Raw genomic sequence first — 27353 nt, 5'->3', positions numbered from 1 at the left:
AAGCCCTTGGCAGACGTGCTGATAAAGATTTCAAGTGTGACTCTGCATACAAATATTCCAGACCCAACAATTAATCCAGCACAGGAGGCTGAGGAGGTACCTGGGTTTTTCCCCTAACCCCAGCCCTTTTTCCCAGCCTGGCTGCTAAATATAGCCCTCGCTCAGAAAACAGAAAGGAATGACATGCTCTAATAAACCACCCCAAAATGTGATACAAAGAGCCCTGAATTCTCCAGAGGAGCTTTTCCTCCTCGCCTCACCGCTGGTCTGGGAGCTTCCTGCAAGGCACAGAGCTCCAGGTGCCTTTTGGGAGCCAGCTACAGGGTGCTTGAGCTGGCCCTGCTTTGAGCTGGGACCTTATTTCAACTTAAATTAGACGTGGCTCGTTTTCCCCTTCCCTCCTGCTGGTTTCCAGCAGATCCCAGCTCTGGATCTCTGAGCAGTTTCATGAGGGCTGCACAGGGAGAAAGGGCATTGTAGGGTACCCAGATCTGCTGCTTTCCAGCAGAGCCTCCACAGGGCTGAAGACACATATTTGACCGGTTTTCCACTCAAAACCCCTTTTGGGAATGGAAATAGCTGGGAATCCTCCCTGCACAGGCCAGCCCTGGGATGGTTCCTCTTGGCTGTGAGTGAGGCAGAGGATTTGGGCAAACTCAGGAGCTCTCCTGCTTATCCACAAGGAGAGGGAAAAATGGGATAAATAACCCAGCACTCTCGAAGTGACAGCGCTCAGCCTGTGACACCACCAAAGTGCCACCACCCCCTGCCCAGGTGGCTCTGGTGACCCTGCATGGCCTCCCTGCCTCACCTGGGGAGGTTGTGCATCCCCAGCCCACCGGGAATTTACCAGAGGGACAACTGGGCTTGGATCCACCCTGTTTCGAGCAGCACCCCAAAACTTGGGCAAGCCCAAAGCTGCTGCGAGGTCCACGTGGCACCAACCTGCAGATCCACCACGAGCCTCTATCCTCCAGCAACACCCCTGCCACAACAAAAACTCCCAAATCCCCAGGGCGGGATCCCAGCTCAGACACACCGGGACGGGCAGGAACCGCCTTACCTGGACGCCGCGATCTCCGCTTTCTGCTTGGCGATGGTGGCCGCCCTCTCGGCCGCCTCCACGGCCCGATCCACCTTCTCCCGGATCTTGCTGGCGCGCAGCGGGATGAGGTTCTTCCTCTTGCCGCTGACCAGGATGTTCTGCTTGTACTTGCCCTCCTCCTTGGTGCCGTCGGGGAAGGTCATGCAGCCGTAGCCGTGGCGCTTGTTGTTGGCCCACTCGCCCTCGTACTTGAGCCCGTCCGAGCGCTGGCTCACGCCCGAGCCCGAGCGCTTGTCGTTCTTCCACTCGCCCACGTAGATCTCGGTGGTGGTGGCGTCGATGTCGTCTTCGATGACCGAGAGCTCGGCCTCGCCCTCGCCCAGGCTGATGGTGGAGTTGATGTCGCTGGCGGTGGAACTGACCGTGCTCATGCCGGCCTCGCTCCGGAACGAGCTCTGCTTGCTCCGCTGGCTGGCCAAGGAGCTCTTGGACTCGGACTTGCGGAGCTTGAGCCCGCTCAGCAGCGAGCGCCGGAAGATTCCCTTCTTCTTGCTCTTGAGGATCTCGGCGTCGCTGTGGGCCATGAGGACGAAGCCGCCGCGGGACACGGCCGGGCTGCCGGCCACGGCGGGCGAGGCGTCGGGGTGCAGCGCCGTGCCGTTGGTGTGCTCGCTGCGCAGGGAGTTGATGGACGTCCTCAGGGGTGACCTGATGACCGCAGCCATGCCGTAGGGAACGCTCTGCCGGACGCCGTAACCCTGGCGCATCCCTCCGACCCACTGGCCCTGGTATGTCCCTGCGGAGAGGAGACAAAAGCAAACGGAGGGGAGGTCGTGGCAGCAAACTCCTCCGGGAGATCTTTGCAGCTAAGGAATCCCAGTCCCATCTCCGGGATGAGGGTTGCAACGTTAGGTTGTGGAGGGAAAATTGATTGGAGTCACAGAATTCACAGAATGACCAGGTTGGAAGAGACCTTAAAGATCATCGAGTCCAACCCAGCCCAAACACCCCAACTCAACCCTGGCACCCGGTGCCACAGCAGTTGGAAGAGACCTTAAAGATCATCGAGTCCAACCCAGCCCAAACACCCCAACTCAACCCTGGCACCCGGTGCCACATCCAGGCTTTGTTAACCACACCCAGGGATGGTGACTCCACCGCCGCCACTCCAGATTGCAGGCTTGCACTCCAGCTGCAGCATGGCGGTGTTAGAAACCATCCAAGGCATCAAGGAAGTGCCCCTTGGATCAATCCCTAACGTGAAGGGGAAGGGAGCAGGGGTGTGGAGTGGGGGAATGGTTATCCAGGAGCACACTCCGTGCTGCTGGCAGCGATGGCATCTCACAGTGCACGGATAATGTATAACAATACATTTATTTATGCACACAGTGCCTTCATCCGGTGTGCTGGGGAAGGAAGCAGCGCTATAGAAATAAAGGCCTCAAGGGGAGAGATCCATTTGGATATTCCCCTTGGAATTGTGCCCCTGTTGGAGCTCCTACATTTGCGTGGGAACTTCCTGGAGATTTTTAACTGGTTGGTGGTGGCACAAAACACACACAGGGCTCCACCATGGCACTGGGAATGGGGGGACAAGGAGCCCACCCACCCATCTGGACCTCAGCACCCTCCCCGTGGACCGAACTACGGGTTGGGTGGTAATCTGCTCAGGGCTCCTAATCCCATCCCCTCCTGGAGCTCGGAGGTTGGCACAATTCCACGCCTTATCCCAGCCCATTGAACTGCAGGGCTTCTTTTATTCTTAGGTCGGCTTAATCTTCTCCAGAACAACTCGAGATGCAGTGATCCACTGTGAGCCCTCCTGGGGCAGACCGAGGAGCCCGAGGATGGCTCCGAGCCGGGCCCTGGAGCTGCTGGAATGCTGTGAGCAGTGCCAGCCCCGGGATGTGAGGAGCTGGGATGGGCACAGGCAGCACCTCCCAGCAGTGGGATCTTCCTTTGTGCCAGCCCCATTCCCACATGCCCAGGGAGCCTCAAATCGCCCTGCCAAAACTGAACCCTGCTTGATTCGGGCCAGTCCTACCCCAGCACTCCCTGAGGAATTTCCCTGCCCAGTCCTGGGGCTCAGCAGCAGAGAAGGGATCTGGGCTGGAGCAGCCCATGCTGAGCACAGGAACTGCTTCCTGAGAGTGTGAAACCAGCACCTGGCCACATTTTGGGGTGTATTTTGGGGTGTATTTTGGGGTGTATTTTGGGGTGTATTTTGGGGTGTATTTTGGGGTGCTTCAGCTGTCTTTTTAGCTGCCAGTGCTTTGAACAAATCCCCCAGGATTTGGGCATCCTTCCCCGTGCTCCAATGGCATTGCATTATTGGGGTGGCAGCTTTGTGCACCCCAAAAATGCAGCAGGCCCAAGGTGGGACCCCACAGAGCCTGCCCTGGAGAGGCAGGAACAGGCAGGATTTACTGAGGGTTTATAGGATTAGCACCGGGATTAGGGCAGGCACTGGCAGGGCAGGGCGAGGAGTGGTGACAGGGAGAAGGATGGGGGGAACCTGCAGGATGCAGCTCAGGGGACACAGCAGACGTGTCCTCTTGTGGGGGGTTTGAGCAGCGAGCCTGCCTTGTCCCCTGTGGTGTCCCCAAGAACGGGGAACAAGCAGTGCCATGCACCACAGCTCTCCCCATGCCTGGCGTGGTGGCTGTGGCAGAGCCTGCCAAGGTGTCCCTGCGTTCCCTGGGCACCTGGCAGCTCCTCTCTTCCCTTCCTGGCTCCATTTCAGAGTATCTCAGCAGGACAATGGAGCAACCTGGGGAAAGATTCCTCCCAGATCCCAAGTCTCTGTGCCGAGGAGCCCCCAGGGTGGTTTGGGATGTCCTCACACAGTGCTCCTGCTTCCCTGGAGATGGATTCGGTGGGTTTCAGGGAAAGATGCCAGTGTGGGCAAGAGCACAAGGAAAACAGTTCCTGCATGAGATCCACCAGATCCCACCCTGCCCACGTCCCCATCTTCCTTTCCCTTGGCTGAATCCCTTGACTTGAGCCCTGACCACACACAGGTCCCCTCATCCTCCTCATCTCCTGGCAAACGTGCAGCTGAAAAACCTCCTTGGATTCAGCTGGAGCAGCGTGAAGGATCCCAGCCCTGTGCTGAAAACCTGAGGGACTGCAGGGAGCAGAACAAAGCGCTGTGGGCTGGACACCAGTGGTAAATTGGTCACAGCAGGTCACAGCTGCAGCCTGTGCCTGTCCCCAGCCAGGCTGGAATGGCATAGCTGCCAGGAGCAGTCTCTCCTTAGCATCTCCTTGGCAAGGTGGATTTTCCAGCCACTCCATCCCTCTTGCTTGTCCTCTCCCAGCACCGTGGAGCAACTCCCAGCCCCCAGCTCTGCATTTTTGGGTGTTGTTTCTTCCCTGCAGGAGGGAGCAGCATGGATTATCCCTAGGGATTGCCTCAGAGGCCACGCTTGTGTCCCTGATGGCCACCAAGACATCTGGGCAGCTTCATGGCCACCAGCAGATCCAAGAGCTTCCTGCCAGGGAGCTCAGCCCTTCCTCAGCAGCAGCGCTCTGTGAGAGCCCAGCACATCCCTCTGGCTGCCCTGGCTGTCTCCAGACCCTGGCAGGGGGCTCGGAGACCTTGGCACAAAGTCAAAAACACCATTTGAGCCCATGGAAAAAGCTGTCAACTCTGTATGAGGAATTACAAGCCACAAGGGTTTGAGTAGTGTGATAGTTGAGTTAGCACAGGGTGGAAAAGTAGAATTTTGGGTTTTTTTAGACTAGGATTCAGGGGGTCAAGATGGAGGAATTTGGGTGTGTCCTGACCTTCTTCTCATTCTTCTTGTCCTCCATGTCTTGCTGTGATGGTGACACTTTTCTATTTGGTTTAAGGCAGAGACACACTGTCCAACATAAATGATAGATATTGGCACAATACTGTAAACACAGCACAGATAGTTTTTGGTATAAAACTTCACCTCAGAGGGCAGACAGAATGTCATGGACTTCCTGCTAGACAGAGCTCAGCAGGTCAGAGAAAGAATGTTCCAGATAAGAGAAAATAAACAACCTCGAGAAGCTGACCCTACGCATTTTAGACTCCTTTGGCTGCACGGGCTAGGAAAGGAGGACTTTTACTTTCTTGGGCTCATCCTGACACACAGAGACACACAGACTCTGAGAGCACTCCTTCCTTGCCCTGACTTGGTGATGTTTCAAACCCCTGGACATCCAGGATTTGGCCATGGGCAGCGGGAGGCTCCGGAGCCATCGGATCTGCATTGCTGAGCTCCTCCCGAGCCCCGCTCAGCTTAACCTCTGCCCCAACATTTGCAGATATGTGCACAAAGCTTGGTCTCACACGGAGCCCGGAGACTCCTTGTCCCTGCAGAGGAAACGGGATTTCAGGATATTCCCCTTCACGTGCCAGGATGTGTGGATATCCTCAGTTCAGCCAGAGAGAAAAAGAGAGTGAAAAAACCTGGGAAAAAGTCTGAGAGGAATGTGAACAATCTATTATCTTGCTTTCTATTTGTATTGTTTATAGATATGTTCTACCACACTGACCTAAGCCCAGTGCACCGATCAGGTGAAATGTTTTTACTTTAAGAGCAATGGAGTTAATGTTCACATGTTTTCTATGAAAGAGAGAGATGCTTTTGAATAAAGATTCATTTTCCTTCTGAAATGGTGCGAGTCATTTCGCCCGTCCTTGGCTCAACAGCATCAAGGATGGACCGGCTGCAGCTGCTCCAGGCTCGGGAGGTGGAAAGGGAAGGTGCAGCAGGAATGTGGCACGGTGGGGACAGCAGGGTGGGGCTGGGAGGGGTGGAACGAGCATTCCTGATGGGACAGAATCATCTGCCGAGGTGCTGAAGGGGGAATTGCAAGGATTTTGGTTCTGAGCACCTCACCGGGTCAGGATGCGGGAGGGGAACGTGTTTGCCTTGGGATGGGAGGCAGGGAGCAGCCCAAGGCAGTCCCACCCATTGATTGTCCAAAGGCACCGTGATGGAGGAGAACCCCTGGGGAGGAAAAGGTCCCAGCCTCTTTCCTCAGCCATGCAGGCCACTCCTATGGATGCCTCCAAGGATCCAAAAATATCCATCCCACTTCTGGGTGGCTCTTTTGCACGGGGCAAAAGGACAAAGAGAGAGAAGAAATTCTTGGATGTGGAAAGTCAAGATAAAGGTGAGGAAGTGGCCACGTCCATGCCAAGCAGAGCTAAGGAGAGGGCACAACTTGAGGCTTGGAGAAAACAACTGGAGTCATCCCAAAAGATGGATTGGAGGGAAAAACCCTATTTCAGAAATAACTGCTGAAGTGTAAGAAAGGGAACAGGCTCATAGGAAAGACAGGGATTGATGGAAACACAGAGAGAAGACAAGGGGCAGTGCTGTTGGACACATTCACTGGTGTTCCTAGTCCTGAATTTGGGATTGTTTTTTGGCTCTCTCCCCTTGGAGCAGGGCTGGCTTGTTTCCAGAACTCCTGCAGGAATTGCCATGGCTTTGAGGAAAGTGCAGAGCCCCATCCTTGGCCAGAGGCAGCAGGGCTGAGAGCAGAGAGCAGGAAGTCCCTGGCCTGGGCAGCATCATTCCTGATCCTCCAGCAGTGGCAGGGAGCAGCACTTCCTCAGCATTTGGCTAAAATCCATCCTGGGAGAAAGCTGAGAGTCTGCAGCACAGCTCCTGGTGGCTCCATAATGCCAAAATCCCCAAAATCAGGGCGGGATTGGGTTTGCACCTTGCAGCAAAGCAGAAGAGGGGCGAGCAGGACCCTGCACCTCCAGATTCCCTGCTGGGAACTGGGATAAGGCAGCAGCATTCCAGCAGCTCAGCGGGGCTGGGAGCTCTAACACAGCTCCTGTTTGCAAAGATCTCCATGGAGAGGAGGGGAGGCATTGCAGGAACAGCCTTTCCATGCACTTCCCTTCCTCTGCCAAAGAGATTTTGGGGAATTTGCTGGGGAGGGGAGGGGAGATCTCCAGCTCTGGCTCATCCCTCTGGGATACAGCACTGTGGGGATCCAGGACTGCTCCCTCTCACCGACAAGGTCTTTCTTCTCCATGGGAAGGAACAACCAAGCCACTGCTTGTTGTCCCAAACTGAGGAAATTCCTGGACCTGGAATCCTTTCCTGCTTCTGGAGAGATGGTGAAACCTCAGGGTGAGGCACCAGCCAATGGATAAAGGGGATGGGCAGCATTCATTCCAGTGAAATCCAGCTTTGCAACAAATAAACCTCCCAAGCAGCTCCCTCAGGAAGAGCTGGAGTTGGAACAGCACGGGAGGAAGCACCAAGGGAGGCTGTGGGGCTGCCTGGGTATGTGGGGCTTCCTCTGGCTTGAGGTGGGATCATGCACTTGGCTATAAACCTGGGCCATGATGTTGGAAGGAGATAAAAATAAGAATTTTTGGGTCGGAATGACTGTGTTTTCTTTCCCCCCTGTGCCCATACCCAAGATTTGGCATTTTGTAGCCACTGAGCCCTCTGGCCCCACTCCAGGAACACCATTAAGGAGAAGCTTTATGGCTGCTCCCAAACCTACATGGCCTGTTCCATGTCCTGCAGGATGAATCCTCTGGCAAACACATGGATAAATCCCACGGGAGGTTTGCACAGACCTACCCTCTTCCAGTTCCTCATATGGAGACATCCAAGCGGGAATTTGGGATGTTGTGAAGCACTTTGAGGGCAGCGTGTCATTACCACAACCCGACCTCAGAAGAAGACAAATGTTTGGAAAAAATTCCTTTTCCATCCCTAACACTGAGCTGAAAACCCAAGCACACCCACCAGGCTGGGTCAATATTCCCAGGTTAGATAAAATCATCAGCAACAGGGATGCAGCTTCCCAAGTCTGCCTGGAAAATGGGAGCAGGAGGCTCCAAAGGGCAGGAACTCTGTCCCATCCTTGAGGCACAGCCAGATCCTCCTGGTCCAGTGACCATGGTGGGCACCAGCAGCATTCCCAAGCCACCATCCCTCCTTCCCCAAAATCCCAGGGAGGAGGGGGGAGTGGTCCAAAGTGCCCCTCCACTTCTCCAAGCCAAAGCAATTAGGTTTTACAAATTGCTGATTTATCTCACAAAGGATCCTTCCTGGCGTGCTCAGCCTCTCTCTTATCTCTGGCCTCTGCAGCATATTAATTAAAGATGTCCGATGGCAATAATTAGGCCGGGCTCTTGAATTCCAACCAGAGGAGGGAGTTTTACAGATATCCTTTTCCAGCCCAGGAGGATTCACACACAAATCATCTCAGCAACACCCAGCCCGAAGGGAAGAAGTCTGGGAGAAAAGAGGAGGCTGGGGGGTGCCCTGACGGTGTGACAATGGGGACATCCTCACTGGACATCCCAGGGAATTGCTGGGAAAAAAAGTGTCCCAAACACACAGAATCCCAGAATGGTTTGGGTGAGAAGGGACCTTAAAATTCCTGTTGTTCTCCCTCCCTGCCATGGCAGGGAGAGCTTTCCCTGTCCCAGATTGTTCCAAACCCCATCCAACCTGGCTTTGGGCACTGCCAGGGATCCAGGGGCAGCCCCAGCTGCTCTGGCACCTGTGCCAGGCCTGCCCACCCTGCCAGGGAACAATTCCTTCCCAAAATCCCATCTAAATGCACCCTCTGGCAGTGGGAGCCATTCCCTGTGTCCCATCCCTCCATCCCTTGTCCCCAGCCCCTCTCCAGCTTTCCTGGAGCCCCTTCAGGCCCTGGCAGGGCTCTGAGCTCTCCCTGGAGCTGCTCCTCTCCAGGTGGGCACCCCCAGCTCTGCCAGGCTGGCTCCAGAGGGGTTCCAGCCCTTGGGGCATCTCCGTAGCCTCCCCTGGAATTGCTCCAGCAGCTCACACTGGGAAGCCCCAGAGCTGGAAAAGCACTTCAGGTGGGGTTTCAGAGGGGGAGAATCCCCTCCCTCAACCCCCTGGTCACTGCATGGACGTGGGGACACATTTTCTGCCAGGACACCCCTTCTGCCCTGTCTCTCCTGGCAGCAGGACACCGTGTCCAGCTGGGTGACTTCCCTGTGCCCAGCTGCTGCTCCCACCCCCAAATCCTGCCCTAAACCCCCAAAACCCTGCCCTAAACCCCCTAAACCCCCAAACCCTGCCCTAAACCCCCCAACCCCTGCCCTAAACCCCCACGGGCACGGCACGGATGCTGGGAGGTGCCACCTGCACTGCCCACCTTGGAAGGTGGGAATCAGTGACCCTGCCCGTGTCCAGCAGCACACAAATCCGGAATCCACAGCAAATGATCCCCCTCCAGCCCTGCCAAGGTTTTCCTTCACCAAGCCACGCTAAAAACACAGTCAGATGCTTCTGCTACGGCTGCTAATTTGCCAAAAATATGCTCTGGTAACTGCTTACACAGGGGAAGGAATAAAGTATGGATTTTTGAGTATGCAAATCTAATCTGCAGGCAGGAACACGTGATGGGTGTTAGTCATAGTGCTAATGCTGGGTGCATCCAGACATGGTGGGCACAGCCAGGCCTGGGCATCCAGGGAGGCACAGAGGGCAAGGAGAGGATGAGGAGGATGAGAGCTGCCAGGGGCTGCCGTGCTCCTGCCTGGGTGCAGAATAAAATCTGGTTTGGGGGCCAGTAGAGAATAAAGAATTACAGCTCGTGTCAGCGTGGTCAGCTTGTACTTCTACAAGCAGGGAGCCTCCGTCTAAAGGAATCAGGCAGTGGAGGTGCTGGGCTTGGGTGAGGTTTGGAAGGGGTAGGGATGGGAGCAGGGATGGGTTTGGAACAGCCAGAAGCTCTGCAGGAGCAGGAGCTGGGGGCTGCAGGGAGGAGATGGATTTCTACAGCCTCACGCCTCAGCCAGGGAATCTGCCTCCTCCTCTTCCTCCTCCTCCTCCTCCTCCTCCTCCTCCTCCTCTGGATGCAAATAACAACAAAAGTATTTCTGGCTGAAAAACCACGGAACAGGGATTGCTGAGCCCTTCTCCTTGGGGAAAATCACCGGGAAATCACAGGTGGCAAGAATGCTCCTCTGGGGGTGGGGGGTTATGAGCCCCATCCCAAACGTGGGGACACATTTATGTCCTCACTGCCTGTCCCAAGGATACTCTGCCAGCAGCAGGTGAAGGCTCCTCCCTCTGGAAGGAGGGAGGAAAACATTAAAAAAATTAACATTAAACATTAAAAAAAAAAATTTAAAAAATGGAAACATTAAAAAAAAATCTTGTGTTGAAATTAATGTTTTCCAAGGTGTTTCAGCTATTTGCTTCAAGGGGTTAAACTCTGTTCCTCTGTTCCTCAGGAAAAACCTGTCCTGAGCATCCCCTCCCTGTTCTCATCGCTGCTGCATCTCCTGCTTCCCCAAACCTGTTGGGAAGTGCCTCTTCCAGCCAGAATTCAAGGAAAGGCTTCAAAACCCCACAATAAAGACAAAAAAATCTTGGCTTCACCGATCCTGATGGGGCTTATGGTGCCCCTCAGGCCAGTTGTGATTCCTCTTAAAGCTCCAGGTCCTGCAGGCAGGGGAAATATAACTTTTAAGAGGAAATTACCAAAGAAAGACATTTCTTGTTGTGTGTCCTGGGAGTGGGAAGGGCTGGCTTGGTCAGACAGAGGGAAAGTCAAGGAGGAATCATCCCCTGGTGAAATGGGGCCACGGTTTTCCCAGGGCAGCGGAATCCCTGCGGATTCAGCCACCAGCTGGGGTCAAAAGCAGGACGAGGTTTTATCCCCAGGGATGCAAACCACTTCAGGATATTGCTCAGCACCTTTGTTAAGGCCAAGGTGCTCCTCTCAGAAAGCAGAGTGAAATCAGGCTAATGCTGATTCCCTTAATCCCCCCATGCTCTAATCCTGCCCCAAACTCCGGGATCTCTCCTGTTCCCCAGCGGAGATCCAGGAGCAAGGGCTGATTCCTGATTCCCAGCCTCTCCCACAGTGCTGGTTTTGGGGGCTGCATCCCCTCTGAGGGGTGGGAGGTGCTGGTTTTGGGGCTGCATCCCCCCTGAGGGTGGGAGGTGCTGGTTTTGGGGCTGCATCCCCCCTGAGGGTGGGAGGTGCTGGTTTTGGGGCTGCATCCCCCCTGAGGGGTGGGAGGTGCTGGTTTTGGGGGCTGCATCCCCCCTGAGGGTGGGAGGTGCTGGTTTTGGGGGCTGCATCCCCCCTGAGGGTGGGAGGTGCTGGTTTTGGGGCTGCATCCCCCCTGAGGGGTGGGAGTGCTCAGTTGGGTGGGATGGGCTGAGCTCCCCGTGGATCAGGACTAGGAGGCAGCTCCAGGTTGGGATGAAGCAAGAGCAGGGTTTATTTATTCCCTGTGAAATAAATCATGGGATCACAGAGAGGTTTGGGTTGGGAGGGTCCTTAAACTCATCTCATCCACCCTCACCATGAGCAGGGACACCTTCCACTACCCCAGCTTACTCCAAGCCTGGCCTGGGACACTTCCAGACCCTAATTCCTGCCAGGGAAACACCTTGCAGGCCCCAGGTGATGCCCTGAGCAGGAAATGATACCTTTGTAGTGATCATCTTCTTGTGGAAATCAGCAAAATGAGGGGCCCTGCTCTGGCTGTTCACTCATTCATGAAAATTCATGATGCTCTGCCGTGTGCCGAGAGTGAGTGCAACCTCTTCAGGGAATAACGTTGGGAAAGCAGTGGCTGTTCTTAGGGAATGCTCATGCACCCAATGCAATTTTTAAGGATTTTTGATGCAAAGGCCAGAATCTGTCTTTGAAAAGCCAACACCAAGCCCCAAAATAGAAACATTTGCCTTTCAAGTTTTGCTTTCTGCAAACTCCCGATTTTCTTTTTTTTTTTTTTTTTTTTTTGTTAAAAACACTTTAATTGCGAGTTAAACTGCTGAATCCAGGGGCAAATGACCATCAAGCCTCTCCTGCAACTCCTGCAAACTCCTGCAAAAAAATCCTTCCTTGCTCAGGAGTTCAATCAATGCCAAAACCAGACCCAAAGAGACAAAAAAATCTCACGAGGCAGATGCTAAACCCCAGTGTTCACCCCTAGAAGACAATCCCCAAGCTCACCCTGCCCAGCTCCTCCATCTCCAAGTCATGCCTGCTTTAATACAGCTCATTCATCTACGTCAGCGTTACCTGACTCAAAGCATTCAAAATTCATCAGGTTCATTTTAAAATCAAGGCATTTTTAAACAGAAGGCATTTTTAGCTCTTGTCTGCTGCTTCCCAAGCCTGGAAGAATGACTTTTCTGCAATAGCCTGGGTGGAAACCTTGCTTCCAAACCGAAGCTGAAAATCTTGCAAAATCACATGATTCCACAAGCTGGAGCTTCTAAAGGGAAAAAAAAAACCGTTCGGCTCCAGGAGCAGATGTCACCCAACCACGAGGAGCCCCATGGGATATCAAATCACATGCAAATATCCTGAGATTTGCATTCAAAGCCATGAGAAACCCACCCCGGTGAAATGGCATTAACACTGTGCTTCAGCCTCTGGTGTGGGTCGGGGAGAGGGGCTTGAGGGGCTCCCCAGGGCTGGGGTCCTGCACAATTCCCTGGAGAATCCCAGCCTGAATGAAAGACTCGGGAAGATGGAGTGAGGGTCTGAGACCTGTCTGGCAATTTCTGTCTCATGTTCTTTTCTCTGAGGTCAAAATCCTTCTTCCTCTGTCCTGAGCTGTACCTGAAACTAAGCAGCATGTTCCAGTGAGAGAAGTAATTACCATGAGTTCATAGCATTCATTTTTAATGAGGCTGGTCAGAATCTTCATTTAGTATTTTGATTCATTTTTCTGTGCTCGGCAGCTCCTGACGTCTCCGGTTTTGCTCTCCTGGAACCTCTGCAAGCGGCTTCTAGACCCAACCCTGACAGTGTGATGCTCCATCACCAAAAACTGGACTTTTTAAATTGATGATCAGGTCTTGGGGTTTGTTAGGAGCAGCTCTGGCTGTGTCTGGGTGCTGCAGGAACGGGAGGATCGAGGATCAGGGCGCTCTTGTATTTGCTTGTTTCCGCCCACTGTTTAAAGTGCATCAACAATTCCTTCCCGGCAGCAAAACAAGGGAAGAGCTGGTACTTTTAAGGTAATTCTGACATCCGTGCTATGAATAGATCCTGAGGGAAATTTGCCCTTCTTCTCGTGGCTTCCCTGTGCAGGAGCTCAGGGGAAGGCCGGGTTGGGGAGAGGCACCAGGGCGCTGCCGTTGTGGAATGTGGGAATGGTTTGGGTTGGAATGGGACATCTTTAATGTCCCTTCCAACCCAAAAGACATTAAAGATGTCCCATTCCAACCCTCCTGGCTGGCGGTGGTTCATCCCAAAGCACGGCTCTGCTCAGGTGAGGGGATGCAGCCCCTCCAAGGCAGGCAGATCTCACACAGCATTCCCGCTCCATCCCCCCAGAGCAGCCCTTGATGCTGGCTTTTGGGAAATATTCCCTGTTTTTCCCCTCCTCAATCACTCCCCAGCCATTTGGTCGGTAGCTCCTGGTGCACCTGCTGAGAGAGGTGTCACCAGTGCCACTGCAGGGGTGGGAAAGTGGGACATGGAGCAGGACAGGCTGGCAGGGCCCCACCCGGCAGCTCCCAGCGCTCCGCTTCCCTCTCCCCACGGCAGGAACATTTCCCAGCCCGGGCCAAGAAAACCCACTTGCCTACTCAGCCAGTGCTAACAATGCAAACACTAATTATATTTCCCTCACCTATCAAAGGATGATTCATTTTAGGTGAGTGGGCACGGAGATTACACAAGATGAACACCACCATGCGACCGCCCGGCCCTTTCGGGGTAGCCCTCCCGAGAAACAAGGATTTAGGGAGCGTGGGACATTCGGGATGGGGAGAGGACTGGCAATAGGATGAGGCTGGTTCACAGCAGACACCCCCAGCCTATCCCATTCCCTCAGGGATGCTGGGCAGTGGGCGCCCAGGATGGGGCTGGTCCCATCCCAGAGCCCCGGTCTGGTTTAGGATCCCAGTTGTTCAGCTGGGAAGAGGAGGAAAACAGCGTTGCAAGGGATGGAAAGGGCAAAAACAGATCTGGAGGCTTCCTTCAGCCACCCCACCTCACCCACCCCCACAGCTATGATGGTTTCAGCAGCTCAACCCAAACCCAGTGCAGAGGATTCCCATGGGAAATCTGGAGCTACAACTCCAGCTGTCCCCGGGGTGAAATCACTGAGCATCCCCAAAGTATCAGAGGCAGGAAGCAGCTGTGATGTCTCCTATCTCCAGACCTGACCAGAAGAAGTCTCCAACCCTCTGCCAGCAGCCCCAGCCTCACAGTGGTGCTGATCCAGGTGGAAGCAGCCCCTTCACCTGGAGCAAGGGAGCAATTCCTGCTCCCACTCCGGACCTGAATCAGACAAGTGCTCCAACTCCAGCACCCGACCAAAGCAATCCTTGGGAGCCTGGTTTATGTAATATCAGGTGCTCTGGAGGGGGGGCAGGGGGATTTTTGGCAGGAAGATGAGGCTGTGTCAGCAGTGCTGGGGATGTCTGGGTGCGTTGAGGCCACGGGGACAGCAGGACGGCGCAGAGGCCGCTGTGCTGGGGACGCTGGGCGACGGGTGGGCTCCTGGGAGAGCAGCACGGCTCCTTGGGCTCTGTGGGGATGGACACGAATCCCCCGGGGCTGGGGGAGCGCGTGGGAAGGGCGTGGGGGGCCGGTCGGCGTGGGGGGCCGGCGTGGGGCGCGCGGCGTGCGCGGCGTGGGAGGTGTGAGCTCGGCAGGCTGCGCGTGGGGGCTGCGCTGGCGGGAGCCCCCGGGCCGCCGTGTGCCACCCCCGGCACCCCAACACGCCCCGGAGTCCAGCAGTCACACCAGCAGCCCTCCCAGCACAGCGCCGGGGCAGGGGAGCTGTGCCCTTCCAGCTGCTGGGCAAGGGAACGGGGAAAGCGGAGCCCATCCGTGGATTCTGGGGCTCCCCGAGCCTCGCTGCGCGTTTAGGGCCCCATCCCCAAGCCAGCTAAAAAATAAATGATGTGCAAGGGATGAATATTTATCTGTGGGTGGCGAGTGACAGATGCTGGGGCGAGGATTCTTGGATACTTCAGTTTGCTGGAGGTAATAACTGGAATAGATTAATGAGAAACATCCTTCCCCTAGAGCTGCCTCGCCCGGTGCCTCTGCTCCCGCACACAGCGGCCTCTGAGACCCAAGCACACAAAGTTCAGCAAGGCTCGGTGCCCAGAAAGGCTGGAGATGCCCAGCTTTGGTGGTTTCCACCCAGAATGGAGCCAGGAACTGGGAAAGGGACGTGGCCCCTGGCTGCTGGCAGCTGAGCTGGTGAAAGTGGCCTTGGAGGTGGTTGTGGCCCAGCTGAGGTGGGGGAAGCTGATGTGGAGGAGCTTCCACAGTTACCAGCGCTCTGCATTTCCCCAGCACGGCATTCCTTCCTCCTTGGAAGGTTTGCAGAGTCCCAGGGGGAGCATTTTGCCACAGACCCTGCCCTTTCCCAGCGCCGCTCCTCTTCCCTCCTCCCGAAATCGCAAACACGCGACGTCGCTTTTGGGTCCCCGAGCACCGGGGAGCCGGGCTGGCCTGCCAAGATGGAAGGAAAAGCTCTTTGCTTCTGGTAGCTTCTCAGAAAAGGCTGAAACTGCTGCTAAGCAGTGTGGGGATGCTGCCCAGGTTTCCCCAAAAAACGCTGCGCTGCAGAGGATGGGGAGTGTGCCGGGGCGGGGGCACGTGCGTGGCCGGGGACAGGGCCAGCCCTGCAACACGCAGCCCTCAGGGACCTGTAGTTAGTCCAGACTTGTGTCTGTCCTCCCTCAAAGCTCCCAGGCGGGGGCTGGGTGCCAGCAGGAGACAGCACCCACGTTGGGAGCAAGCAGAAACCCCCCCCAGCCCCTCCTGAGCGCCTCGGATGTGGGAGACGGCGACGATTCCCTGCCCAGGCTTTATTTTTGACTGAAGGACTGCTGGGATTTATCCATGGCTTCCAAACACACACCCGGCACATCCCAGCTCAGTCCCCAGCATCCTTCCAAGCAGCTGAAACAAAAGGCTGCAGCTCTGTTTTTCTCTGGGAGAAAACAACCGGCACCAAATTATCATTAACAATCCCGAGGCGGTTCCGCCTCTCCCTGCGAGAGCACAAAAAAAAAGCAGCTGCAGGTGAGGTTTAACCTCCCCTCCCTGTGCAACCACAAAGCAGCACACTGGGTTTTCCAGAGCAAGGTCTTGCAGCACCTTTCGGCAGGGCTGCGATGGAGCTCCCCGACGCTGCAATTTCCTCACCGGAGCCCTATGGAAAACCATAACATCCTAAAAATAACCCCTGAGCCTGCTTTAGGAGGCCACAATTCCCAGGAAAAGCAGGGGCCAGCGGAGCCCAGTGCCCCTGGCTGCCGGCAGGTAGGCCTGCCTCGGATTATGGTGGCAATTCCGATTGTGGAAGTAGCCACAACCCAGGAGAGAGGATGATACAGCCACTTACAGCACAGCACCAGCTGTTTCTCCCAGTTCAGCCCTAAAGCTTGTTAGCCCGGCAATTTTTTTGGGTTTGATCGCTCCAATTGGGTTTTTCTTGTTTTTCCTCTAATCCCAGTTTCCCCTCAGCATCTCGTTAAGCCGTGTTGACGGCAGAGAAGAGCTCTGGTGATCCCTCTGAGCCCCTACGCTAGAGCATTAAGCCGCAAACTAGGAATGTAAGACTCTTGTCTGAATTAAAGTCTTTTCCCTGGCATCGTTGAGTGTGGGGCTGCCTTTGGAGGGGCTGGAGGAGGTGCAGAGCCCCCGGGCCCTGGCTGAGAGCTCTGGCAGCCCTGGGGCTGCCCCATCCGCCCCAGATCTCCCCCCCAACACGCACTCGCCTCCATCCTGCCCCGCGATGTTCCCACGCAAATCCTACAGGTTCCAGTGGTGCAGTCAGAAGTGCCAATCCCATGTGCAACTTGGGTTGTGTCCCCAAGGCCTGGCCCACCCCGTGCTCCGACCCCTCTGGGCCGGGGCTGAGCATCCCCACACCAGCACAAGCCCCTCACACATCCCAAAAACCTGCTTGAGGAGAGGAAGGAGCGAGGAGCCAGCGCCCAAGAGACCCCACGGAACATATGGGGCTACCTGTGGCCAAGGGCTGGGCTGGTGCCACGCTGGGCTGGTTCCTTCTCCCCTGCAGGGTGGGAGCATCCCTTGAGCCAAGGCAGCAGGTTGCAAACTCCAACCCAAACCCCGCCGGGAGGTTCTCCCCACCGCCCTCCAGCCCACCTGCCCCAGCCAGGAAGGGATCAAGGCATCACCTACCTCCATCCGAGTAGGTCTCTGTCCCGTAGCCATCCTGTAATCCATTGCTCCAGGTGCCTTCGTACTTGGCCCCGTTTCCAGTGCATTCCCGGACCCCGTACCGTCCCTTAAATCCATGGGTCCACTCTCCTTTGTACACCCACTTCCCTTTGCTTTCCATGCCAATGCCATGGCGCTTGCCCTGCGCCCAGGTGCCCTGGTAAGTGTTGCCACTGGGCCAAGTGTAGACCCCCAGCACCTCAAAGCCGTGACTCCAGGAGCCCGAATATTCACCTTGACCCTTCGGGCCGGTACAGATTCCATGGCCATGAGCCTTTCCGTCCTCCCAGCCTCCACAGTACGACCCTCCATCGTCAAAATTAAACCTTCCCCCACTGGACATGCATGTAATTCGGTTTGCAAATCTCCCAAAAGGTGAAAAAAAAAAAAAAAAGAAAAAAGAAAAAAAAAATAGGAAGAAATGCAGGAAATAAAATGCGAACGATGACTTGGGGAAAAAGAAATAAATAAAAATAAAAAAAATTTAAATCAAATCGAACTCAATCAAAATTATGCACCAGATCCAGGGAGCTGCTTAAGCCAGTTTCTTGTGATTATTCATTCTCTGGGAGTATGTTGAGGATCAGTTCTCTCTTCCCCTGCTGTGGAAACAGGATCATTAAAAAAAAAAAAAAATAGCAGCAAGAACAGCAGCAGCTATTGGATTTTGGTGCAAACGACTCCACCTAAAAACCATCCAAGGCAGGGAACGGGGGTGGGGGAAAAGGAGAAAAAAAAAAAAAAGAGGAGGGAAAAAAAAAAAAAAAAAGAGGGAAAAAAAAAAAAAAAGAGGCCAAATGCCAAGAGAAGGGAAAGAGGGGAAAAAAAAAAAGAAAAAAAAAAAAAAAAGGGAAAAAAGCGAGCGCTGGGCAGCCCCGGGGGGAGGATGCTCAGAGCCCCCGCGGAGCCCCCCGCCGCCGGCCGGGCTGGCTGGGGCGCAGGGCCGGGGGCAGCGGCGGGCGCGGCGGCATCGCGGGGCTCGGCAGCGGCAGCAGCAGCAATGCGGTGCCTCCTCCGCCGCCCTCCCTCCCGCACGGCTCCCGGCCGCTCCCGCACCGCCTCCCGCCGCCTCCCCCGCGCCGCAAACCTCAGTGCCGGGGGGCCGCGCCCGGCCCGGCCCGCATCCCGGCCCGGGGATGCTCGCGGCGAGCCGGGCTGCCGGCCCCGGGGGCTGCGGGATGCTCGGGGGGCTGGGATCGCCCCGCCGCCTCCCCCGCCGCCGCTTTTCCTCGGCGGCTCCCTACGGGGATAAATCCCGCTCGGTAATGAGCGGATCCTGGGCTTTCTGCTCTGCCTCAGCTCCCGGCGCCGGGCTCAGGGTGGATTTAAAGAGACAGGAACTGCGTCGCCTTCTCCTCGCAGCCCAGCAGGGCCGCAGCCCCCCGCAGCCTCCCGGGATGCTCCCGCGTGTTTATTTATCCCTCCGCTTCTCCCCCGGCCCCGCCGCCGCCGCAGAGGGGCCGGCATCCCCCGCCGGGGCCGGGGGTCGGTGGGTGCGAGGGTGGGGGGACACCGGGAACGGGCCAAACGCCGGCTCCGGAGCTGCAGCACGGGGGTTTTTATTTATTTCTCGTCGGAAAGGCCGCGCTGTCGCTTCGCCCCGGGATTCACGGCAGCGCTCCGGGCTGGGTCCCGCTCCGGCGGGGCTGCCTCGCTCCCCTCCCTCCAGCACGGCGCATCCCATCGCGGTCCTCCCGATCCATGGGCAGGCCCTCAGCGCTCCGCTCCGCAGATATTGGGGTTTTATTTTTTTTTTTTTTTCTCCCTGGGGTTGCTGGGGATGTCGGAATCCTCCCCAGGCAGCGCTGGCGGCTCGCCTTGTGCCCCCGGAGCAGGCGGGGTCCGGCTCCGCTGGCGCATCCCCCCCTGGATCGGAACGTGCCCAATCTTTTTGGCACCGGGATGCGTGTGCGGGGTCCGTGTGCCTGCAGATATCGATATATTTGTGTTAATACAGCAGGGGATTCACGCGCCGCTATTCTCTGCTGGAGAATAATGTAAAAGATGCTCGCAAGTGCTTATAAAGCAAAATCTGGGCGATGGAGGAAAAACTCAGCTCTTCCCCAAAATCCCCACGCACCGGCTCGGATTTGCATCCTGCCATCGCCACCAGCGTTACTGGAGAGGTGGTTTTGAGCCAGACACAGCCTGGCCAGGACTCCAAGGAAATAAAAACCAAAAGGTGTAACTGCTGCTGATGGAAACCCGCGGGATTTAGCTGTGCATCCCCTCTGGAAAGGCGGCTTGTGCTCGGTACCTGCCTCACTGCCCACCCACCGGGAACTTTCAGGCTGTGTCTTCCCACTCAGTTATTTTTTTTTTTCCCCCTCTCTCGATGCATTTTCTTGCCCATCCATGGAAACACATCAACACCCTCCTCTGGAAGAAAACCTTCCCCTCTCTCTCTCTCTCGGAGCTGGAGGGAAGAGATGCAACTGGAGTGGGTGGAAATTTTCCCACTGAAGCATTTCTTTCCAGTAGAAAATGTCTTTTCAAACTACAGCGAGTCCTTTGTGAATGTAAGAACTGTGCTCATTATACATGGGGGGCTTTATTGTTTCCTTCCCTAAAAATCCCACACCCCAGGTGCTGCATTTTTTGGCAACTACAAACTCCCTTTATTATTTATTTAATTTTTTTTTCCCACAGAGGGAGAATTTGGGTGGGAACCCCCAAAGTTTCCAAGAAAAACATCAGAACTGAAGTTACTTAAACACATATAAAAATTTTGGCAGGGAACGAAAGAAATTCCAGCCCCCTTCTGTTGCTTTCTCAGTAGTTTTAGACAGTTATAATGATTTTACATGTTAATTAGCCAATTAATTATTGGCCAGCTGTTTTTTTTTGTGGGGGGATTTGGTGGGATGTAGGGATCTGAGGCAGGCACCAAGGTGTGACACACCTCTGACCAACATGAGATGCTGCTCCTCATGAAGCAGGTGCTTAAAATAACAGCAAGTTTAATGGCACCTTGCGAAAAAGAAATTCCCAACAATCTGCTGAAGGAAGAGAGGAGGATGTGATCTACTCTTAGGATGGTGTGTGGCTTTAAAATGAGGGTTATTTTGGGAACAGCACCTTTGTACTTGAGGAATGGGCAGGTTCCACTCTAAAAATGCATCTAAAAATCTTCTGGTCTTGTGCTGATTTAGGTTTCCTGGGATGGTCCCCGCCTGACATGGCTGGAGCAGAGGGTTGGGTGTGAAAGGGACATTCTGGTCATGAAAAGGTTTAAGGTGGGCTCTGTGAGGCTCCAAAAATTTCCAAAAGCCCCACTGGAAGGCAGATAAAGCAGACTGCAAGTGTCCAAGGCCAGGTTGGACAGGGCTTGGAGCAAGCTGGGATAGTGGAAGGTGTTCCTAAGGGGTGGAACGAGCTGAGCTGTAAGATCCCTTCCAACCCAAAGCATTCCACGATTCTCTGATTGTGGGAATGCCAGGTGAAGGGTTGGATGAACCCTTCCAGGTGCCAGGGGAGTCGTGGAGCGGTGGCCAACCCTGACACGCTGGCCCTGAGCTTATCCCCAAATAAACCTGCTTTTCCCAGACTTTCTCCAAAGGTCAGGATTCGTTTACAATAAAAACTCCTGCCCCGGTGAGCAGCCTTGGGAGTCCTCTCCAGACCAGTTCGTATTTCCTCAGCGCTGCTGATGTGCAGGAGGCTGAGGGAGAGGAAATTCCAGATTGGATTTCACACCAGCCCTGAGTGCCAGCGGGCTTTTCCCTCCTGCCATGCCAGGTCTGCAAAGCTGGGCTGCAGGATTTCTCCAGGAGCTGTGACTAATTGCAGGGCCTTTTCCACCACGGGATACAGATGGTGTTAGATAGGGCTGACAGGTTTTTTCTTTAAATACCTGGTTGCATGTGTGGATGAGGGGATGAGTGAGATGAAGTTTGGGATAAAAAAAAAAAAATAATGACAAAAAATACAATAAAAGGCAAATTAGCTTCTGAGTGTGGATGGGGGAAGAAAAAGTAGGATTGGGCAGTGGGAGCAGTGGGTGTTTTCTATCCATGATGGAAATGCAGAGCTCCAAAGGGAGCAACTCCTGAGGGCATCCTTGCCAGCCAAGCTGGGGACATCGGGCTGGTGATGGAAAGGAGGAGGAATGATGTAACCAGTCCACACTCAAAAAAAAAAAAAAAAAAAAAAAAAAATTGGGAAATGACAGGATACAAAGAAAAACAACTGCAGCAAAACAGTGGCACAAGGTGGATTTGCTGAATAGAATCCTGGAATGCCAGGATCCCAAACTGGTTTGGGAAAGGGAACTTAAAGCCCATCCAGTGCCACCCCCTGCCATGGCAGGGACACTTTCCACTGTCCCAGGTGCTCCAGTCCCCGTTCAGCCTGGCCTTGGGCACTGCCAGGGATCCAGGGGCACCACAGCTGCTCTGGGCACCCCGTGCCAGGCCTCACCTTCTCATTATCCCATCCTAATTAGGAATTCCTTCCCAATATCCCATCTAACCCTCCCCTCTTTCAGCCTGAAGCCATTCCTCCCCTGTCCTGTCACTCCATGCTCTTGTCTAAACTCCCTCTCCACCACCTGGGAGATCACCGAGCCCAACCATTAAATCCACACCTTAACCCTGCTCCCAGTGCCTCAGGGTGGCAGGGAATTTTCCTGCCTGGAATGCTGCAGCCCTGTGTTCTAACCACCCTCTCCATTTGATTTCCACTCGTGCTTGGAGGTCCTGACCTGCCAGCCCTGATTTCCATCCCGCTGGGATTGGCTGGGAGCGGTTCTGAGTCATTAACAGCAAGGAAATAAATGATCCAGAGAGTTTCTGGATCAATATCCTGGGAAATAAAGCACGAGGCAGGAAGGGCCTGCAGCAGGGACTCGACACATTCTGCTTCTTTAAGCAGCCACATCCATAATATCTAATAAAAACCTTGGGATCCCTGGGGAGTTCCTTGAGGGATGGATGCTGGAGGTCCTGAGCTGCCAATATTAAAATATCAGTAAAACTTTTTGGGGAGGGAGAAAGATAATATCCTAATGGAAAAAAAAAAGATTGTCTCCAGCATGAGGGAATTCCACATTTATCCTCACTCCTGCAGGTGAGGGTGGATTTCTCACTGCACCAGGCACGGGCCTTTGTGGTTTGATTATATTTGTTATGTGCAAATGAAGAAAAGCTTAAAGCAGTAAAGTATAAAAATCTATATATTTACTTGCCACTTTAAAAAGTTCTGTTTCCCAAATCACAGAATAATTACAAGTCAGATGAATTCAGAGAAGGACTTTAAGAAAAATATATGTTGAAAAGGGAAAAACCTTTAAAATATTTTATCCAAAAAGCAGCAACACAGGCAGGAATCTTTGTTAAAATAACAAACACCACTTGGAAAGGAAGGGAAGGAGCTGCCAATACTGACACAACACACAAAATATAAGCACACAAAAGGAAGAAAAGGGAAACTGGTCGTAATTAATAAACCTCGGAAGCTGGGGAAATGAAACACAGAAGGATATTTTCCATTAATTTTGAGCAGTGGGGAGATCCTGCGTGGAAATGGGAGGTTTATTAATGACACAGAAAAGGCAGGGATGATCAGTGAGGGATTTATCCTGGTAAAAAAGACAACAGGCTAAGGAAATACTTCTCAGGAGCATCCTGCTGATGGAGCTGAGTGGTTTTAAACCAGCACATCCAAAAAACTTGAGAGGATTGTGAAGGAGGTTGTGAGTTAATGGTGGTTCCCAGGAGCCTGGGAAGAGCCACTGGAAGTGCCAAAGGATTGGGAAAACCCAGAGGAGTGGGGAAAAGCCAGCACCAGCTCCAAGGGGGACAGGACACGGTGGGATGGAAGTGTTTAAGGCTGGGAGGTTTCTTGGACAATTACTGCAACCACAAAGGCTGAAGTGGGTAATTAAAAGAGGGTGGTATGATTGGTAATTAGAGAGGGTGGGGTAATGAGTGGCAAAGAGGAGTCTGAGGGAAACAGGAGGTGGAGAGCTCTGGTGAAGTAAGAGATAATCACACCATGGAATTCCTCAGCCTTCCACACAGCCCTGGGCTCCGTCCCTGCCATGGATGGGTTGGGGAAAATATCAAATCAACAGGGCCTGCATTAAATAAATTAAACTGCAAAAGTGAGAGGGCTCAAGGTTCAGCTGTAAACAGGGAGAGAGGCGCCGAGCAGGGCAGCTCTGGGATGGAGTGACAGCACAAGGAGTGGATTTAAACTCAAAGAGGAGAGCCTCAGATCTGATATTAGGAGGAAATTCTCTCTGTAAGGGTGGGGAGGCCCTGGCACCAGTGCCCAGAGAAGCTGTGGCTGCCCCTGGATCCCTGGGACTGTCCTAGACCAGGCTTGGAGCAGCCCGGGACAGTGGAAGGTGTCCCTGCCATGGCAGGGGGTGGGACTGGATTGTTTTATTCTCCTTTCTAACCCAAACAATTCCAATATCCTGCCTGTGCCACCTGCATGGAGGCAGGAAGAAAAAAGAGGGGTTTGCTCCCTACATCCAGCTCAGAGCCCTGCACAGTGGGACTCCCCAAAAATCACTTTCTCTGGCAGCACAGGAGGAGTCAGAGGTGGCTGTGGAATCCTGCAGCAGCTGCAGGGATGAGAAGCCCTCTGAGAGGGGCTCAAACTTGATGCATGTACAGATGTTGAATAAACAGAGCACCTCCCTCCCTGGCTTGTAACCTTTCTGAGGATTGCTCACCTTCCACTCCTCTCCTGGGATTAAACAGGAGGTGCAGCCACCACCAAGCACCAAGAACCAAAAATATTCCCAAGGTCTCCCACCATTAGATTGAAATGTGCAGCTTTGGAAAGCAGAATGATTTTCATTTTTGCTTTCTGCTCCATCCCTCTCCCAGCGAATTGAATTCCAGGAGTATAACATCACCTGACGTTGCCCCTAAGTTTTCTTTTCTTCACTTGGTCTCTGTCTAAATTACCCCCAAAACCAATTAAAGCCCAAAATGATATTGCAGCAAGCAGAACTGCTGCTAATCTTCCGGAAGATTGGAATTTATGGAAGTGATTGAAATGGTGGGAAATTACATTACTCGGACGAGGTCAGCCTTGGAGTTGTAAGTAGCATTTTTCTTTTTTAATATGTGCCTGCTTCAATGCTAATAATCTCACAGGTCAGGAGAAGCCAAGACCTGGGTTAACCAGAAAGGAAAACTCCTGCGTGTCCTTGGGTTTTTCTGTGGGGTTGTGAAGAGCCGAGGAGAAAAGGATGAAAGGTTTGGCACTGTGCAGCAACCCTGCCAGGGGAAATGGCTTTGCAGGGAGAGGAAGGATGGGGCTGGCTAATGGGCATGTTCCAGGCATGGGGACAATAAATTCCCTGGATTGTGCTCCCCGTGCTGGGCATGGGCCGAGCGCGTTCCCTGGTCACTGCCTGGATCGCATTAACCTGCTGCACACAGGACGTGTCTGTTTATCCTGCCAATTAGTGCCAATCTAATCAGCTTCAGCCGGGTAAAAATAGAGCCAGTTTCCGTGTGGAAGTCAAGAGGCACAAAAGCAGCAGCAAAGAAGCTGATCCTGATCAGCCGAGCACATGGGAGGGAAAGGTTTGCAGCAGGAAATGGGTGGGGGTGGTTTTTCCTGGTGGGCAGGGGGATCTGTTCACCCAGGGCTGGATTTTCCCCTGCACCCATCAGGCAGCTGGGGAGAATGGGAGTCAATCACAGGCAGGTTGAGAGCTCCTCAGAGCATGGATGCTCCATGTGCTTCCAGGAGAAAAGGAACAGGGCTGGAATCAATCACAGGCAGGAGGAAAGCTCCTCAGAGCATGGATGTTCCATGTGATTCCAGAAGGAACAGGGCTGGAATCAGCTGGAAGGGACACATGAAGGGCAGACTGATGCATGGAATAGAATCCTGGAATGGTTTGGGTTGGAAGGGACCTTAAACCTCATCCCATCCCACCCCTGCCACAGGCAGGGACACCTTTCACTATTCCAGGTTGCTCCAAGCCCCAGTGTCCATCCTGACTTTGGACGTTTCCAGGGATCCAGGGGCAGCCACAGCTGCTCTGGTCTCACCACCCTCACAGAATCCTTTCCTAAAACCTGATCTAGATCTGCCCTCTATCAGCTAAAGGTCAGTCCATGATGATGGATGGATGGATGGATGGATGGATGGATGGATGGATGGATGGACGGACGGATGGATGAATGGAAGGATGGATGATGGATTTGAGTTCCTGTGTGGAACACACCCATCAGCTGTGTTCAATGAGATCAAGCTGCTGTCCCATGTAAGGGCCTGTGAAGGAGGAATCAGCCAAGGAGAAGAGGAGCAGGACATGGCTCTGCAGGTGGTGAGATCCCATCCTCCTTCCTCCCATCCCTCTCTCATGGTTGCTGAGGGACAGAGGTAGATTTTTTGTGATCTTGGAAGGTGAAAACTAAAACCAAGGGAAAACAATGGGATTTCTCCCCAACATGCTTCATTTGCCCTTTTACTTTACTGGATCACCCTACAAAAAATGAGTGTCGAGCTGTTTGTCCATAACAAACCCCAGATCCATCTCAAGGAGGACACAGGGAGTGGCCCTTCTTTGCCCTTCTCATCCCAGCTGGAAAATCCCTTTATTTGCAGGATGTGGCTTCCCCAGCCGCCCCCATCCCCCTGGATTTTCCACCCTCCTCACCTGCCTGGAGCTCTGGGACACCCCTTGGCAGGGCACAAACCCCAAGGTGACCAATTTTCCACAGCTGAAAGATGCCAGTGAAGAAACCCGAGGTAGTTTGAAGGCTCAGAATTTCTGTCTGAGCCCGAGGAGTGGGAACGCTGCCGATAATTAAGGGACATCTGTCACCCTCGTGTTCCTGCTGGGGTTGTCAGGAAATGCTGACATCATGTGAGGAGAAGAAACCTGCTTTGGAGCAGGGCTTGGCATGCTGGCTTCCAGCACAGGCAAAGGCTGCTCCTGCCCTGTGTTAGTGATAGTAGAAGGATTTTAAAATCATGGATGTGGGAATCCAGGGCTTCCCTCTGGCTGCCCTGGCAGGTCTGGGACCCTGGCAGGGGTCAGGAACCCCCTGGACAGAGCCCCCAGAGACACTGGCTGTGATCTCTGCCCGTGGAAAAGAGTTTTCAATCTCACAGGATCAATTACCAGCTCTGAGTGTTTGATATAAGCAATAATTAAGTGTGGCACGGGTGCAAAAGTAAAATTTTAGGATTCTAGATAAGGGATCCAAAGGGGACAAGGTGGAGGAAATTGGGTGTGTCTTGTCCTTTTTCTCCTTCTTCATGCCCTCCATGTCTCACTGTGGTGTTGGCATTTTTCTGTTGGTTCAGGCTGGGGACACACTGTCCAATGTAGGTGACAGATATTGGCACGTTCTTGTAAATGCAGCCCAGGGAGTTTCTGGTATTTAATGTTTGTCACATCCCACTGAGGGCAGAGCCCCACACGCTGCCCTGCAGGACAGAGCTGGGCAGGGCAGCAGAACATGTGAGAGATCAACAGAATAAACAACCTGGAAACCAGCACAGACCAATTCTGGCTTCTGTTTTGGCAGCGGGGCAGAAAGACAAAAACTTTGTACAATCTCGGGATCATCAATACCTCAGATTCCGACAATGGGATTTTAGGGTTAGAAAGAAAATTAAGCTTAGTAGGCCCTGAAAAATCACCCTGATGTTGAAGACTATTTAGGTTGTGGGGTGGTTTTATGTGGTGGAAATTTTTTTTTTACTTATGTTTTTAAAGGAAGGCTTAGCAGTTTTTTGTTGTTTGGTTTTATGGTTTTTTATTGTAAGTTATTTAAAAGATTGGGTTTTTGGGCTGCTGTGGTTTGTTCAGCAGCTTAGGTAAAGGTACATATGTTTTTGATTTTTTTTTGTTTGCTGTTTTTTTTTTCTTTTTGTTTAGGGTTGGTGTTATCTTTTATATGGTATATTATGTGTTACATGTTTATAGTTTCTAAAATATTTATTATTTATATTAAATGGTGTTTTTTTGCTTTAAATTAATTTGTGAGTGTTAACATTACTAAAAATATGAAGGTAAGGAAGAAGAAAGAGGGATGATAGGATAGGCTTAGATTTTTCTATTTTAAAATTTTTAACTTTTATGTATAAAATAGAAACCCCCCTGTGTAGGTGTTAAAACCCCCCTGTACAGCACTAA

At 53.3% G+C, this 27353-nt stretch overlaps 1 protein-coding gene across 1 annotated transcript in view; it reads right to left on the bottom strand.

Annotated features, from left to right (window-relative positions):
* Positions 1-17973, bottom strand: part of JPH3 (junctophilin 3) — a 50898-nt gene extending 32925 nt beyond the window's left edge. The window contains exons 1-2 of the mRNA XM_031505897.2: positions 17195-17973; positions 1064-1841 (exon numbers count right to left, since the gene is read on the bottom strand). Coding sequence (XP_031361757.1) covers positions 1064-1841; positions 17195-17576 — 1160 coding nt within the window. The 5' untranslated portion in view covers positions 17577-17973. The remainder of the gene's footprint in view (positions 1-1063; positions 1842-17194) is intronic.
* Between the last annotated feature and the right edge of the window lie 9380 nt (positions 17974-27353).

This window comes from Lonchura striata, chromosome 13 (genome assembly GCF_046129695.1).
Source record: "Lonchura striata isolate bLonStr1 chromosome 13, bLonStr1.mat, whole genome shotgun sequence".
Classification (NCBI taxonomy): Eukaryota; Metazoa; Chordata; class Aves; order Passeriformes; family Estrildidae; genus Lonchura; species Lonchura striata.
Note: the sequence above shows the minus strand (reverse complement) of the source record. Positions and strands in the feature narration are given on the sequence as shown.